Source organism: Eurypyga helias, unplaced genomic scaffold (genome assembly GCF_000690775.1).
Source record: "Eurypyga helias isolate BGI_N326 unplaced genomic scaffold, ASM69077v1 scaffold5345, whole genome shotgun sequence".
Lineage (NCBI taxonomy): Eukaryota > Metazoa > Chordata > Aves > Eurypygiformes > Eurypygidae > Eurypyga > Eurypyga helias.
This window is the reverse complement of record NW_010249406.1, coordinates 52,808-69,780: the sequence shown is the minus strand read 5'-3', so window position 1 is coordinate 69,780 and position 16,973 is coordinate 52,808. Positions and strand designations below refer to the sequence as shown.

Here is a 16,973-nt window from a genome sequence, read left to right as displayed (position 1 = left end):
CAGTTATTTGCTGTGGAGGTAGAGGGAAGAAGGCGTATTTACTTCATTGCAAGGCTGTGTGTGTCTTGGATGTGTTTCTTCTTGCGTTGTCTATTAAGACGTATGTGCAGCTGGTCATACTGCAGCAGAGGCCTAACCCCAGAGCCTGTGAGCATGCTGATGGAACACAAAAAGGATGTCTTACTGCTTCATCCCTGTCTTATTGCAAGTCTCTATAATGCTTTAGGATTAGGCTTTATAAATAATTATTACAGCATCTTAAGCTCAGCCTCATTCAAAACATCCTAGGAATGGAAGAAAGGGAAAATGCTCCTTAAATAGACCAGAATTTAATCAGCTAGAGGAAAAAAAAATTAAAAATAAGAAAGAAACGTAGTGCTGTATGAAAGTTTCCAAGAAAACGTTAAAATACAGAGTAAGGAATTATAACATTTCCTATCAGCTGAACGTGATCCTTGCAGTAGTAGTTGTGGCCTGAGGAACACAAGCTATTCCTGATGCAGCACTCACTGCTGCATGCTGTGCTTCAGCAGTGGGGAAGTCTGGCTTGGTCAGACGAGATCAGAAGGCAAAGCAAGGCACTACTGCAGTGTCTGTATGGTGCCTTGTAATCCTGTTCCTTTGGAAATAAGCTTCCCAGATAATGGTGTATTGAGAGGATGCCAAGGTAGTGGGTAGGACATGTCCCTTCATGCTTCACCGGGGTGTTCAGCTATGGGTCTGGAGAAAAGTTACTGTTTGTTTAGGGGCGTAAGCTGACGTACTTAGCGTGGATGCAAACAAGGCAGCTTATGGTTTGCATTCTTGAGGCTTATGACTTGCAAAGAAACATGATGCTTCAGGAGAGTTTGGTTAACGATGCCTCACAGACAAAGAAAACAATTCATTTAACCCAGTTTTAGGCTTATTTGAAGGCCTAGAAACAAATCAGAACTTGTATTAGACGGGTCTTGGTGGTTCTTGAAAGTTGTGCATATTGTCCCGAAAAACAGGATGCAGGAGAGAGGGAAAGTATTATTCAGCCTCTTTGGCTTGTGTTCAGATGCAAAAGTATGGATTTGGCCCTTTCTTTGGTTGAGCTCTTGGTTCCCTGCTCATACAAAAGCATCAGTCATACTATAGGAAGTGTAAGTGCTTCTTCAGTGGCCCACACAACCTGTGGCCTCAAGGTCATGCATAAGGGCTGAAAAAAGGACCATTGTCCTTGGAGTAATATGCAGATACTGTGAAGATGGGAAATGTCTTACAGTACCAGGTGCTAAATTAGTCTTTTCAAGTGTTGACATCTCTTTTAAATGCATAAAGTTCACATGCTACACAGAACACTGCATTTGCAATTCAGATAACATTGAATTAGGGTAGTAATCTCAAAGCCATGTAATAGATTTTGAGCTGGAAATCCCTGAGAATGTTGCTGATCATCATGTCTGAAAACATGATTGACATAGTCTCACAAGGAGATAGTGACAAAACATGCAAATGCATTTAATATAGTTAAACAGGATTCTCATTTTATCAGGCTGGTTGGAGAGAATGAAATGAAGCTAACGCATGACAAAACCTTGCCACCTAATAACGCTTCCACTAGCATGTAACAACTGTTGCAAGAAGATCATGAATAAGCAGAAGCTACGAGCTAGGAGGAATTGGTAGATGGATCAGTTTCTCTCTGGAAATCTGGTGCTGAAAAGGAGTCATCTCTCAGATGGAGGCCAGACAGACTACAAGGTCAGCCTTTCTCACAGTGCTTGGGTGCTTCTGGGCCGCAACTGAGTCAGCAAGCCAGAGAAGGGTGAAAACAGAAAGCAGGAAGAAAAATAATCAGAATTTGGAATTATTTGGATGGTTTTTCAGCAAAGTTGTCTAAAAGGTCTGACCTGCTGGTGTGCTTAAATTTTTAACATGTGCAAAGTAAAATAGGCCAAGGATCAGCGGAACCAACAGTATGGGTAAAGTTGCTGGGACTATAACTTTGTGATAATTTAATTTAGACCTTGAGGCATTCCATTAAAATGTGTCTTTCGTGGACTCTCAAGATTTGTTCTACCCTTGAAAATGCAGATAGTTAGGGCAAAATATTAATGCTGGCTGTCTCAGTCACTCGGAGGATGCTTTTTTCAAAGAGTGCTGAGAAATAATAGTTCCTGCAGTTGTCTCGAGGATAGGCACATGGAGTTGTGCTCTCCAGGAACCAGACCTGTCTGTTGGATTTGACTAAATTTCAGTTTAAGAATTGGTCCAAACCGAAGAGTGTTTGAGCCAAGACAGTCATGTTAGTGTGGTTAGATCTCACACGTTTCTATAGACATCACTGAAAGTGGAGACATCGTTAGCATTATGTATCAGTGCCTGTAACTATTTGTTCTGAAAGATCTGGGATCTGTTTATAGCTGGGTTGCTTTGCTTGTGACTCATCCTGTGGCTGAAACACGACAGCCTGTTAACTGCCTGTGAATATTCTTTAGTTTTGTGTATGCCAGGTCGTATCCTAGCGGCTAGTATTTGAAAACTTTGGTGTGTCCAGAACCTTGCATTGTTTCCACAGTTGCAAAAATATGTTGTGATTCCCTATTTTGGGGATTGTGTTATGGTTATCTTTGCCTGACTCCGGAAGGGAATGGTGATAACTGCCATAATGCCAGGGATATTTGTTGCAAGTGCTGATAAGTGTGTCCCACCTGACAGATCTGGAACAAAAAGCAACAGTTTGCTTCCAACCCAGAACTATAAAGGCTCTCAGGGGAACAGTTTGGGAAGATACATCCTGGCCGAGCCGCATGTAATGGTTTTGTAACACGGATAAATGACCAGTATTTCAGCCGTGTGAAATGCTACGGTCTCCTCTGTTTGTGTCTTACTCCAGATCCATGAGGATGAACAGAAGTGCAGGCACTGGTAACATGGGGCTCTTCAAGACTCCTATGATTTATCTGAAAACATCAACCTTTTTCTTTAAGGTCTCTGTTATAAGTAGCTATGCACGTGGCACTCCAAAGGATGGTGCTCTGGTGAATAAACCACCTAATCAGTTATGTTCCTTCCAAATACATTCCAGACTCCTGTCATTAATGCAATATTAATGACCAAGAGACTAAACTGAGAAAACCATAAATTCCACCATTTGAGTGTCATGTAGTATTTTTACCACAGGCAGGTCAACCAGATGAAACCCCTTCAATTAGTAAGCTGAAATTCTGCTCTGTCCCAGCTGAGGCTATTGTCAGGGCCTGGTGGTGCTGTTTCACCACCCAGTGTCTTGTAATTGCCTTCCTTAATTGCATGGAGAATAGGTTTGGGTTTTTTTGGTGCTACCCAGAAATGACTGAAAAGTAATAGAGGAGTCTCTCGGGTCTACCACAGGTTTGAAGGGAAGGCAGTGATTGGAATTTGGATTTCAGAGACTGCAGTTTTAATGTTGAAAGGGAATTTCACATTCAAAATGTACAAGGAGCTCAGAAAATCTTGGCCCTGATTTTTGTACCTGTGGAGCAGCTCCCTGATGACTCTGGGAAGCGCTGTGGGAGTCTTGCTACATCCAGGGTGGTTCTGTTTTTGTTTATTTCTCCAGAGTGCTTAATTAGGTGCTCTATTTTAGAGCCTATCTGTTGGTATCCAGTTGTTAAACACTTTAGTTGCTGAGTGAAGAGTGTGATGAGTGAAAAAAGAGTATCTTACAGTTTTTATTCATTATTTTCTATGTACTAAATAATAATATAAATCTTATAAAATAAGGACACTTTATTCAGCCAGAATCTCGGGTGCATTTCCAAATAAAAATTTCCACGTTCAATTAAGTGTGCCTGAACAAGTCACCTGGGAGAATTAAAGCTGTTAGCAAATACTAGAGACAATCAAAGGAAAGGTGAGTGGACTTTCCTTCATCTCACTTGCTCATTTCTATATTTAAATATGTATTTTGTTCTCTTTCTACTTGCTGTAGTCTCTTCTCCTCTTTGCAGGTCTCTGAATGCCATCTGAATTTTCCCAAAAGGGAATTGTTCAAAGGTGAGGGGCTTAGAGCTCAGAATTGGTGGGACACTTAATGCATCCAAAATGAGCTGAAGTTTTGAAGTGTTGGAGGTCGTATAGATGAATACTGTAGAAAATCACAGCTGCTGTAGAAGCTGTACTGCGAGTCCATCCTAATTGCAAAGGTTTATATATTGACCCTTGAGCAAATGATTAATCAAGCATACCAAGATTTCAGTAACTCAGTAGCTCGGTATTAAATCTTGACATGGTGTACTGATCTCATCTGTGACATGCTTATAACCTCTACCCAGCATATAATAAACATGTGGGAATAAAGCGAATGTGAATGTGTGAATAAAATGTGTGAATACTTGAAGGAAGGCCCAGGGCATTTTCACTTCAGTGTTAGTGACCTGCTTTTCACAGTTCAGAGGAAGACCTTCGGGTAGGAGAAGCATCCTTCATTGGACACAAATATTCACACTCGTGTACTTCCCCTGCCCAAGAAGGGTCCAGGGAAACAAAGTGAAGAAAAACCTGTTTAAGGTGAATGCAGCAGAGACACAGTAGGTGAGATGGTAGCTTGCTGCATGGATTTGACTGAGCCTTAGAATAGGTTACCTTTGCTGAAGTGGCATCCTCACTCCAGAACCGTGCTTCTATCCCTAGAGAGCCTGTAGTGCTGCTTCAGCGTGTATCGATACTGACAGGAGGCAGTAAAGATGGAGCCAGACTCTTCTCAATAGTACCCAAAGAAAAGATGAGGCAGTGAGCAAAAAGTAAAATACAGGAAATTCCCCTGAAACATGGATGAAACATTTTTACTGTGAGGATGTTAAAAATCTGGAACAGGTTGTCCAGTGAGGCTGTGGCTTCTCTATCCTTGGATGTGTTCAATACTCAACTGGATGTGGTCTTGAGCAACCTGTTGTAGTTGACCCTACTCTGAGCAGGAGGCTTGGGCTAAACTATCTCCAGAGGTCTCTTCCAATCTCAATTATTCTGATTCTGTGATATGCATGTGAAGGGGAAGAGCAGTTTGAAAACGGTGATGAAAGATGGGCTTGGCGTCAAGAGTTCAGATTCAAGGGAGGAAACTGTAGAACCTAAATCCAGTGGTGAGAGAAGTTACGGGAAATGTTGTGTGCAGTAGTGACTTAAAAGGCACTTGTGATTGTGAAGAGATGGGAAGTGAAAAGTGGTTAGGAGTAAGTGATGACAAACACAGGGAAGAAAAGAGGAGTCTTAACCCAATCACAGCTCTGCATTGGGCCAAATGGCAAAAGAACCAGCAACTGCAGTGAATCTCCCCCAGGCTACCCTCCCAGTGTGACTCATGTCTGATAAGGGAAGAACATCTTGTTGGAGGTGAGAATGGTAGTTTAGTTATGTTTATCAGACGAGTAACTGTAGCACAAAACGTGTAAGTGCACTTGTATCTCTATAGAAAACAGATAAAATACTGATAGCTCACTTCATTGCATCAGAGCAACTCATCAACCTGTTGCCAACCGGACCATACAGGCATGTACCCTGGCTAGTCACTATCTGTGCCACACAGAGATTAACCATAATCAACTCCTGGTTGCAGGAGAAAATTCTAAAAACACTGCTTACCAAACCATTAATGGGGGAGAAAAGCTCTGACCAACAAAACATCACAGTAAACAGTTCTGGCCTCATGTTATTTTGTAGTCTGGTGTCTCTTATGGCAATCCCTATGAGGGTTTAGTTAAGATTAGTTTTAGATAAAGATGGATACTCATCTTCCTTTGTTCCTGTGAAAAGATCTCCCAAACGGTAACGTACCAAGAGGCCAAAATTTGGCATGAATATTCAGTTACTTAAAAATCTGGGCTGGACTTGACAGGAAGATATCTTCAGCTTGGCATTCACCAGTACTAAACATGTAATCCTTCTCTAGCTCTATATGCTATTTAGTCTAATTTTATTGAAGGAGAGTTAGAACCATTCATGTTTGAGAAGGTAGGGCATGTGACTTTCGTGTTCCATATCTAGATTTAAGACACGCTTGTTGGGTCCCCAACAAGTGTGTTGACCCAGGAGTTACAGCTACCAGTGGATGCCAGGTGCCTTGGTTGTGTGTATTCAAAATCTAGGAAGGGTGCACAGAGGTGGAGGATGTCTTAAGGCTTATCTATTCTCCTGTAGCCTTTGTCATCCATCCAGATACAGAATGGAATTTAAAACATGAAAAATCATCATTTCATGTCATCTTGTCTTTCATGATATGTCAGTGTCCCTGTTTGACTTTGCAACTTTCAGGTTCTTAAAGGTGAGTCCATCATTACTGGGAAGGCTAAGAGAAATGGAGCCTTTAGTCTTTAAGCAAATGTGTCACCTGCATTTGTAATATCATTCCATTGCTCAGCTCTTCTAATGACTCTCAGCTAATGAGTTGGAATTTGAACTGTAAGTTTGCAAGCACCAATGCTCTTAGTCACAATACTGATACTCAGAAGCACGTTCCTGGTTTGATTTGCATCATGGTTAATGGTACATCTTTGCCGTACCTGTGGTGAAGGGTGTGGTGTGCAATCTCTGACTGCTCAGATCCCTGCAAAGTACTGATACGGTTGGTCGGGGAAACTTAAGGAATTCAAGAGGAAGTGGTGTTTGCCTGGCCAGAAAGTACAGGTTCTGCCCAGGAAAGGCAAATGCTTGCACATGCGTGTAGCTGTCAAGGGGACCACTGTTGTGCAGCCCTTGAATATACATTTGAGCCCTGTGGATTTTACTTTGGTCAGCTGACTCCTGCAATATTTCAGATGTATCCAGCTTCATTGATGTGACTGGTACCTGTGACTGCTGTGGTACCCTGGATGTTGGCAGTGCAGGACACTGCCAGCTGTAGAAATACAAGAGTCTAACTGCAGCACAGTTCAACTGAGTTTGCTGCAGAAACTCAGGGAAATTAAATCAGTCCCAATGCTTTCTTCTTAGTTTATTGTCATTCCACACACATTTTTGGCTTTGTATGGTAATCCTAGCTGCCTGGTGGCACAGATTTTTTTTTTTTCCCCCCTCGTACATGTATTCTTTCTAAACTTACAAACCCTGATTCTATATCTTTGTTTGCTTCATAATGTTTATGTAATAGAAGAAGGAAAATATGGCAAACCTCAGCAGTTTCAAATATGGAATTTCATGGTGCTGAGCCCTGTTTTACAGAAGCTAAATGTAGAAACCGTAGGAGGTTAACTCAACATCCTCATGTAGGAGAGGGTGCAGGTGCAGTTGCTGTAGCTGTATAAAAGGTCCTTCAATTCGACCAGCAGCATCAGTTCAAACTGGTGCTGTGCCTCCATGCTAGCCAGTTGTACTAAGTTAGCTGTATCTGTGTGATCTCATCGGTCCGTGTGTCACTAACCTGGAAGAAGCATGTATTCCGCTGCTTTTATGAGACCCTTACAAGCTACTCCACATTCAATGCAAATACTTCATAACCAAAGCTTAAGGATCATATGATTCCTTAGACAGTAAATCTGGTGGTTCAGTTGTACACATATTTGGCAGATTATAGGTTTATCACTGGCAGCTAATCTTTGAGAGAACTGTGGCTTAATTCCTTTTGTTAACTAATTAAAAAAGAAAGAAGTTAAAGCTGTAATTAGACCTATTAAAACATGCATTACTCGCTCAATGGCCTATACAACTAGGATAAATGTGTAATTAGGAGGTTTGTCCAAACATGATTAAAGCTAGTCACGTGTCCTAGGCCATCAAATGTTTATGTGTGCAGGAGATTGAGAGAAAAGTTGGTATGAAAATGTGAATATAAACCATGTCATCCTTTGGATAGAAAATACATGAATGGTCTTTTGGCGTGTTAGAAATATTTAACTCAAATCATGAAATCATTTTTCAGATGAAAATTCTGGAAGGATTGTGTCACGCCTGTAGCTCCTGGTAGGACAATGCCATTGGCACCAGCAGTCAGACCAGGCCCATCTGACCCCATGATCTGCTTGCTGTTGCCTACAGCTTGCTGATAGTTTAAAAAAATTTATAAATTAGTAGGTTGCACATTCCTATTAGTGATCTGTGCATTCCATGAGGCATAAAGATTTGTATCCCTTCCAAAACTCTCACTGTTTTGGGAGATTTGCTTTTCTTTTTCATTTGGGTTTGTTAGTTTTCAAATTACAAAGTAGTAATGTCTTCAGCTTTAGAACTAGGGCATATTTTTAGAACTAGGGCATATTTTTCCTCCCACAGAGTTAAGAGATGGGAAGAAGAGAGCAGGCCCATTGACCTGTCAGCCTCACCTACGTGTGTACGGGTGCTTTCTCCGTGTGCTGGTTTCTGATGGTGGCATCTCATGAAGGGAAATTCCCAAGAAGACCGCAGCAGTTCTGTGTCTCTGTCAGCCACCATCCTTTCCATATGCTGGTGGTTTATTGTATGCTGGAATACTCCCTGGCTTGTGTCTCACCAGCCCCTTTGTGGCACATACAGGTTGAAGAACGGGACTCGCAGCACCCTTGCACCCTCAGTCACCCGCAGAGCTCCCAGCAGTGGCACGGCACGGTTCCAGTGCTCCTCGCCAGCTGCCGACTGCCCAGCGGTGCCCAGCAGCTCTGCCGCTGCGGGCTGAAGAGCAGGCAGGGAAGGGGGGGTCTGCCGTACAGTCACACAAAGAAAACTCCATCTCTACTAACCAGGAGATGCTGGCAGCTCTCATGGAGGCGCAGACATCTCTGACATGACTGCTAACCAGAATTAAAGACATAAATAAATTCCTGGCTGTCATAGCTCTTGGTTTCAAACAACTTTAGTTGCAAGCACCGACCCAGAGGAAAGGATGCTGAAGTGTTGAGGTTGCTGGGCTTAACCTGTGGAAAAGGAGTAAGCTCAGGTGCTGAAAGCTGACTCAGATGTTTTCAGTTTTCCTGCCAGAGTGAGAATGCACAGATGAACAAATTACTGAAGGGCTCCAAAGTGATGTAGAAAGGAATAAGCTTCTTTAATATATATCAGTTTCTGCTTGGGGAACAGTGAAATTCACTTAAAAGTCTGTGCTGCCTGTACTGCTTTTAAGCACAGATAATGTACAGAAGAATTTGGCTGGTGTCAGCCCTTTTTGTCTCCCTAAATGGCTGAGAATCCTGGGGTAGGACAGAGGGAAAAGCACTTGGGGAAAAATCTAATGCAGAGGAAATGGGAGAAGTGTCTTGCTATGGCTGTGGGGGAGAACGGTAATAGCCGACTCTCCGCTTTGTTTATGTGGGTTGTCATGTTCGCATGCGCTCTGAGACATGTGCCTATGGGTGTACATGTATATAAACACACACACATAAAATAGCTGTTGTCTGTATTGCACACATAGTGGGTTTGGGACCAGTTTCTCAGTGGTTCATGGTATGTTTGTGGTCCAAATGAGTAGCAGCACAAGAATTTTGGAGTTGTTTTGTTGTTGGTATTTTTTTCTTCCTGTATAGAAAGATGAAAATATTAGGTCTGTCTCTGAAAGGATGACTTTTTGTCTTGGGGAGTTTTGACTGACTGATTAGAAATGGAAGATTTGGGGTTCTAGCTTGCTGTAACAAATTACTGCATAATTGGATTGTGTAGGTTCCAATAGGTTTTCTGCTCACCAAAGATCAGAAGAGATCTTTCAGTGGGATAAGAAGAGGCATTAGCTCTTTCATCCTAGATAAAGAGCTCTAAAACCAGGCACAACATAGAACTTACTATAAATAGTATCATAGAATCATAGAATTAATCACAGAATGGTTTGGGTTGGAAGGGACCTTAAACACCATCCAGTTCCAATGCCCCCGCCATGGGCAGGGACACCTTCCACTAGACCAGGTTGCTCCAAGCCTCATCCAGCCTGGCCTTGGACACTTCCAGGGATGGGGCATCCACAGCTTCTCTGGGCAACCTGTCCCAGTGCCTCCCCACCCTCTCTGTGAAGAATTTCTTCCTGATGTCCAATCTGAATCTCCCCACTTTCAATTAAAACCCGTTACCCCTTGTCCTGTCACTACAGACCCTTGTAAAAATTCCCCCCCAACTTTTTTGTCAGCCCCTTCAGGCACTGGAGAGCTGCTATAAGGTCTCCCCGGAGCCTTCTCTTCTCCAGGCTGAACAAGCCCAACTCTCTCTGTCTTTAATTAATTAATTAATTCCCTAATCTTGTTTTAGATTTTTGTATGTTTTGCCTAGTTGTTACACCTAAACAGCTGCATTGCTTGTGGTCTTGAATATATCCTCTCAGAAGGGCAATACCCTTCAAGTCTTTGTGTAGATTAAGCTTTTATAAGACTGCTTGTATTGCCGACTGAAGTCAGAATCTCATTATTTAAATTTGGATACCATTGCTCCAGAGAACATACTTGAAATATTAAACTGATATTTTGAGCATGTAAGCACGGGGTAAGCCAGGGAGGAGAGTTCGAGGAGGAACTGGGGGAGAAGAATGAACATGTTACTTGTGGCAGATGATTTCATTGTACTGGGACTCTGATTCAATGGTATCGATGGAACCGAGTGGCTCTTTTTTTTGACAGGAAAACTTCGTACAGTTTTCCTGCTTTATGTAAGGATTGTAAGAGGAGCGTTATAATGGCATTATTTGGAAGAAATTCTTGTCCAGTGAGTTCACTGGGAGTGATACTGGCTGGTGAACACAACTTGTGTCATTTTATGTATTTTGAATCTGAGGAACATGAAGTGCATTTACAAATGTGTCATTGTACAGGTGTAACTAGCACTGTCTACATACTCCTTCCAGCTCTGGCACATGACTCTCTTGCCTGTCACCCTCTCTGTGATCCAGATCCGAACCTCTTAAGAAACCAAAATCAGCCTCCAGTCCCCCCACTTTCTAATTCTGCATGACTAAGTCATCCAACATGTTCCAAATACTGTTGCTCATTCCAAATACATTGGTTACCTGTGTGCCAATCATTGTCAGCATGTTTCTGCAGTGGGGTGGCTGCGCGTTGTGTAACTGGCATAAATTAAAAAGTTTGAGTCACAGTATTGCCCTTTCTGCATACACCCACATGTGCCTGTTACGTATGCGCAGCTTATGGGAGATAGAGGAGTGATAGCAGCACTGCACATGCCCTGCCAGCAAACAAGGAACTTGTGTACGCTCAGAAAATAGGTATTGATGCAGAATTTACATCAGAATAAGAGGAAGTGAAGAGCGCACAAAAGTATTTGCTGTGTGTGACTATAGGAATCCCCAAGAACTTCTTTTCAACCAGAAGATTACAATGAGGAAAAGAATGAAAACATGTCAGTGGTAGATTTTTGCCCGCTGATGGATGTATTTATGACTGAGGCACGTGCCTTGAAGTCTGCATGGCATTTCCCATATTTGTGAGGGAAAGCCCTGTGCCCTGGCGTAGCTTTGCTGTACGGCACAGTCGGTCACTTCCCTCTAGCTTGACATTTCCCCATCTGTCGAAGGGGAATTGCTCATTGTTCTTAAAGCACTTTTGTGTTTAAGGACATATCATAAACCCTGCTGGTTTTCTTACAAATGCTCTATAGAATAATAAGAGTAAATTGAGGATTTGTAGAGGGTACATTTGTAGAAATAGATTTCCCTGTGCTTACAGTTTTCTGCAATTGGCTGCTTAATTTCTGCACCTGTAATTACTTTTGGGTGTAGCTCAAGCTGCTTAGATGTCTGAGAACCTGATTGTGCTCATCTATCAGGTATTTAGGCATCAAAGTATTGTGCCTTATGTCTTCACACAGCAGCACCCAGAAAACTGCAAGGGTAGTGAAAGAGGTCAGCTTGAAAATCAGGTCCTTGCAGTTTACAAAAGTTTTATCTGAAACATAGAATGGTTTGGGTTGGAAGGGAACTTAAAGACCATCTAGGTCCAACCCCCCTGCCATGGGCAGGGACACCTTCCACTAGACCAGGTTGCTCCAAGCCTCATCCAGCCTGGCCTTGGACACTTCCAGAGATGGGGCATCCACAGCTTCTCTGGGCAGCCTGTCCCAGTGCCTCCTCACCCTCTCCAGGAAGCCTTTCTTCCTGATGTCCAATCTGAATCTCCCCACTTTCAATTAAAACCCGTTACCCCATTCCCCCATGGAAATGGGCCATGAAGAGAATTCTGTAGATGAACAACTCCTTTTTGTCCATTTTAGGCTGCGTTGTGCTGACTGGGAAGTCCATCTTCTCGTGCTCTTGGATTGCCTGTTACTCAGGGCAGTTCTCCGGGCAGCTTAGTGCTTTAGCAGCCCGGTGCGTCTCCGAGCTGCTCACCTGGGGAGCTGCTGACTGAGCACACCGGTGTCCTGTGCTCGCCATAGAGCTCCAGCCTCGGCTCTCTGGAACTGCACGTCTCAGCGCAGACTGTAACCTGAGGTTTTCAGGAGTGCTCAGAGTTGCCTTGCTCTGCCTTCTTGCTGCGAGGGGGAGACGCGCTTTTCACAAGGCAGGTGGAGTGAGATGGGTACATAGCAGCTTTGAAAAACTTCCCTTATTCAGTACCTTCTAATCAAGGGGGAAATCGAGAGTTTGGGAGATTGCGGTTTCAACTCTCTCACAGCCCTGAAGAGCCTCAGGATTTCACCAGTTGTAACTTGTCCCTTGGCATGCTGGGGAGGCTGGGGCTGTGCTTGGCAGGTGTTGCTTTCTCTGGATCCCAGAGCAGGATTCACTTCACTCACCCAGACCTCGCGCTGTCCGTGAGCGTTGCTGGCACTGGGGCTTAGCCAGTGAGCTGCATCCTGAGAGTAAACTGAGGGTCTTTTGCCTCTGTTAGAAATATCATCCTGAGTGTCACGGGCTAAACATGTATTACTTTTCTTTCATGCCTACAAATCTGCAAAAACTAGCCTTTCCTCCCCAGCAAGAGGCAAATGAGAAGAACCTGAGGTTGTAAATACAGATGCATGCAGGGGGGGTCACTTCCCAGTCACAAGTGTTCATGTTTCCCTATTTGTGCAGCTTCCACTGTTGTCTGTCCTGAATTCAGAAAGACAAGAGAGACCTGCTAAGGTGTTTAATTTCTTTTCGCAGTATTTCTGGCTTCTTGTGCTGTCACGAGGTTTGGTTGGCATCGGTGAAGCGAGTTACTCCACTATTGCACCAACCATCATAGGAGACCTTTTCACCAAAAACACCAGGACCCTTATGCTGTCTGTTTTCTACTTTGCAATTCCTCTTGGCAGGTAAGTGACATAATGCTGCTTTGATCTCGTTTTGGCTTTTCTCTTAACTTAAGCTCACGCAGATCTTAACTTGCTGATGATGATAGTTCTTCTGTCTATGGTTGGAACGTTTCAGACAGGAAAATATTGTGAGCCGTGACTAACTGGTTGCGGCAATTGCATTCTTTTTCTAGCCCTGTTACTGGTTCACGTGTGACTTTTGGGAATCAGTGGGAAGGATTTTTATTTTTTTACGGCAATGGGGTGGAAATGGAATAAAAATATATTAGCTGACAGGTTTTTTTAGCATTATTAAATTAACTATCATTTTGAATAATGTTATATTGGTTCTGTGAATCATTGCTTCGATGCATTTGAGGTCTAGGCCTTCTTTAGCCAATGCCTTTCAGGTTACTGTGAAATCAAGATCTCTTAAAGACACTGGACTGAGTTTTCAAAGGTGAGCACATGTGTACCTGCTTCTGTGTGATAGTCTACATATTGGAGAATGCTGTGTAAAATACACAGTTTGAAATTTTGACTTTCAAAAATATTTTTAGTTTAAGCTCAAATTCTGCCCAGTTAGAATTTGGCCAATCTGACTAAGTTTGGAACATGTATCTAAGGCAATCTTAGATGACTTGGCAGTTGCAATCACAGTAGTCAGTCCATTTTAGTGCTGTTGCCACTGAAACAGCAATTAGGAGAAATTGTGAAGTCTAGTGTAGACAACAAGGCTGAAGAGAGAAACTCCAGTGATCGTTCACACTTAGTCTTAATGCAGAGCAGTGAAGGACAGCCAAGCCCACAGATGCTTGATGAAAGCCATAGGCATACTCAGATTTAGAGTGGTTATTTCCTCTGGCACTTTCTTTCAGTCGAGTTCCGTTATCAGCCCAATGCAATATCTGAGTGTTGGGACAGGAGGGAACCTGTGATTCTATATTTTTAAATAATGTCGGACCCTCTATCGTAAGGTTGTAGGCAGGATGGGTTCACATAGTTTGCATACCCATTCCTAGAGCTGGACAACATCCTGTGCAAAGGAAAAAGTGATAGCCAAGTCCTCAACTGGTGAAAAGCCTTCCCGGGAAGGCTGAGGATGCCAGATATTTACATCGAGAATTCAGTGAACTATGGCTAGGATGAGATGACAAATATTCATCCTGTTGAGCCTGATTCTGGGATTAATTATCTCATTATCCAACAGAGGTGTGGATCCATGGTTTGATTTTGGGGCCCATCTGTGTAAAAAGCCCAATTTTGGGGTGATTGTCGATGGCAACCTCCAGAGCTCAGCAGACAGTTCAGTAACGGCCTGTGACGGCTGACAGCTGCCCCACAGCAGTCCTGGCAACGTTTAGCCAGGGCAATCTCAGCAACAAATGCAGTGGATTTGAAAAAAGGACATTCACATTCCCCTTTATCTAGTCTCTTGGGAGCCACCTTTTGCTGCTGCAGTGTCATTCTTGGCAGGTGGCTGAAGGTTCTGTTGCTCCTTTATCTTCAGACTAGATTTCCAAGCTTCAGGTCTGATGTTCTTCCATCACACTGTCTTGCATGTTCCTCTTGGTTTTTCTTACAAGCTTGTGGAAAATGGGCTCTTCATGGATAATTAGAACCAAGTGCTATTAAATGACAAGAAAAGAATTTAAAGATGGAATCTGGTATGCCCTTGAAGGGCACTTCTTAACTTAGAGCTTGAACATAAAACTGTTAAGTATTCGTAATAGTGCACAGAAAGGCCTGATGTAGAAATTAAATTGGGAAAATAAATATTTTTGAGGCTCTGTTTCCATCCACTGTAGATTGAAAGGTGAGCTATAAACCTGAGATCAGTGTTTTCCATCATATTTGTGCATTTTTAGACCAACAGTGCTGGGAAGAGTTGCGTATTAACCACCATCTGCTTCATCACCCGTGTTTCTTCCTGCAGGAGAATTGCACCTAGGACAGACAGCTGATGGTGCCTCTTTTCATCTTTGTTCAGGAGCAGCTGTGGTTGTGGTACTGACTCTCATCTGTATTTCTTGCAGTGGCTTGGGATACATCACTGGGTCAAGTGTGAAGCAAGTTGCTGGAGACTGGCACTGGGCGTTGCGGGTAAGCCACGCTTAATAACACCTTAATAACAGTGGTGCTGGTTGATCAGTGTTAGGAAGAGTTCTATCGCACAATTCCTCAACCTGTTATTATATACAGAAGGTAAAGGATTAGAAATGACATCTGTGGTTATTAAGTGCATAGCAGATACATTCTCTAAGCAAATGGGAAAGGCATGTGGTTTTGGCTTGTTGTACTTGTTTTTTTCCGTGCCTGGGAGCAAGAATTTTCCAATCACTTTATTATCAGTCAACCATGATTTCTTGATGGGGATGGGAAGACGAGGCATTGGCCTTAAATCAACTCCACAGTCTTTCAGTCCCCTGCTGTCAAGAAACTCTGAGAATGGCTTCCTGCTTTGAGGAAAAAACACTTTGTTCCAATTTCCGCTTGTTTTTCTGCCCTGAGACAGTCGGTTTCCTTCTATTTTAACCTCTTGGGACCTTGATAAATGTGCTGAAAAGATAATGCACTCCAATCACATACGCACAAACAGATCCTGCACACAAAGATGTCTTGAAAGAGCTGAGAGGAAGTGGCCCAGCAAAACTGTTTTCTGACCTTTGGCGGCCGGGATGGCATGAACCCCGTGAGGGGCATTCCCTGGCTCTGGCACTTCATGAAGACAATGAATCCCATGAAGCTCAGGCCAATACCATTTCTAACAGCAGGTGATGAAATACACGGGTTCCCATCTCAAGCAAATGTGCCCTTCTGTGACAGAGGCCACTCCCTCTCTGTTCAGCGAGGTAAGCAAAGCCAGGAAAATCACCATGAACGGTTCATCTGGAGCTAGGAGAGTGGAGAGTAGTTTCCAGCTGTGAGCCTGAAATGAAAAATTTAATAGCCTACAGCTTCACACCAAGAGGGTGGCTACCTCATTCAGTAGCAGAAGTGCTTTAATGGCAAAATTAACTTTTAAGCTGAGGCCAGCACAAGGAATAAGAAACCCCAAAGCCTCTCCTGCTGGTCCGTGGGCTCTAATGAAGTTGATATATCGCAGCACTCTTGTGTTTCCATCTGTAAACCCCAAACGACTGATCTGTACAAAGAAATCCTCACTAGTATCTTTTTCTTTAGTTGAAGTCTCCACAGTTATCCTGACAAATCCAGACTGTCTGCAAGACTGTAACCATTATGGAGTCATGATTTCCACTGTAAATGACACATTGATGCATGATTCCCTGATTGTGCAAAATCGTGGGGAATCTGACAAGCTGCACACTTCTATGATGATTGCTTTGGACAGCATCACTTGATTTTCATAGTCAAACAGCACATGCTGAATGCTTCCAAGCATGGGCGTAAAGCAGCCTCCCTCCCTGTGGCAGGTTTGTGCTCTTGCAAGATGTACTCAATTCCCCTAGGTGATGCTTCCCTCCGTGATCTCCTCTGGTCTCCAAATCTGGGGGAGACTGTGAATACTCTGTACTTGGTGGGCTGAAGAAGACAGAAAGGCACATTGGCCATTGGCAGCTTTGTCTCTGGATCTAGCAGTAATGTCAGTGTTTCACTGGAGCATTACTGAGCATCATCGGATATTGTCCTGTTGCAGGATTAAGCCTTCAGATAAAAACCAAAGAGGCTTTAAATTATATGGCCCTAGAAAATTCCCAGCATTTCCTTGTTATTACCCATGCTGTGTCTTGTGTTCAGCTGTAATAAAGATATGGCATCAGGCTTCCTTTATGCCGGGATGAGGGATTTTCCTGACTTCCCAGGTCTGAAATATTTTTGTCTTCCCTTCC

The 16,973-nt window shown here is 43.2% G+C and overlaps 1 protein-coding gene across 1 annotated transcript in view; it reads left to right on the top strand.

Annotated features, from left to right (window-relative positions):
- The window catches only part of SPNS2 (spinster homolog 2 (Drosophila)), an 83,786-nt gene that overhangs the window by 34,609 nt on the left and 32,204 nt on the right, over positions 1-16,973 (top strand). Inside the window, exons 4-5 of the mRNA XM_010151334.1 lie at positions 12,992-13,143; positions 15,159-15,225. Of these exons, the coding sequence (XP_010149636.1) occupies positions 12,992-13,143; positions 15,159-15,225 (219 nt within the window). The remainder of the gene's footprint in view (positions 1-12,991; positions 13,144-15,158; positions 15,226-16,973) is intronic.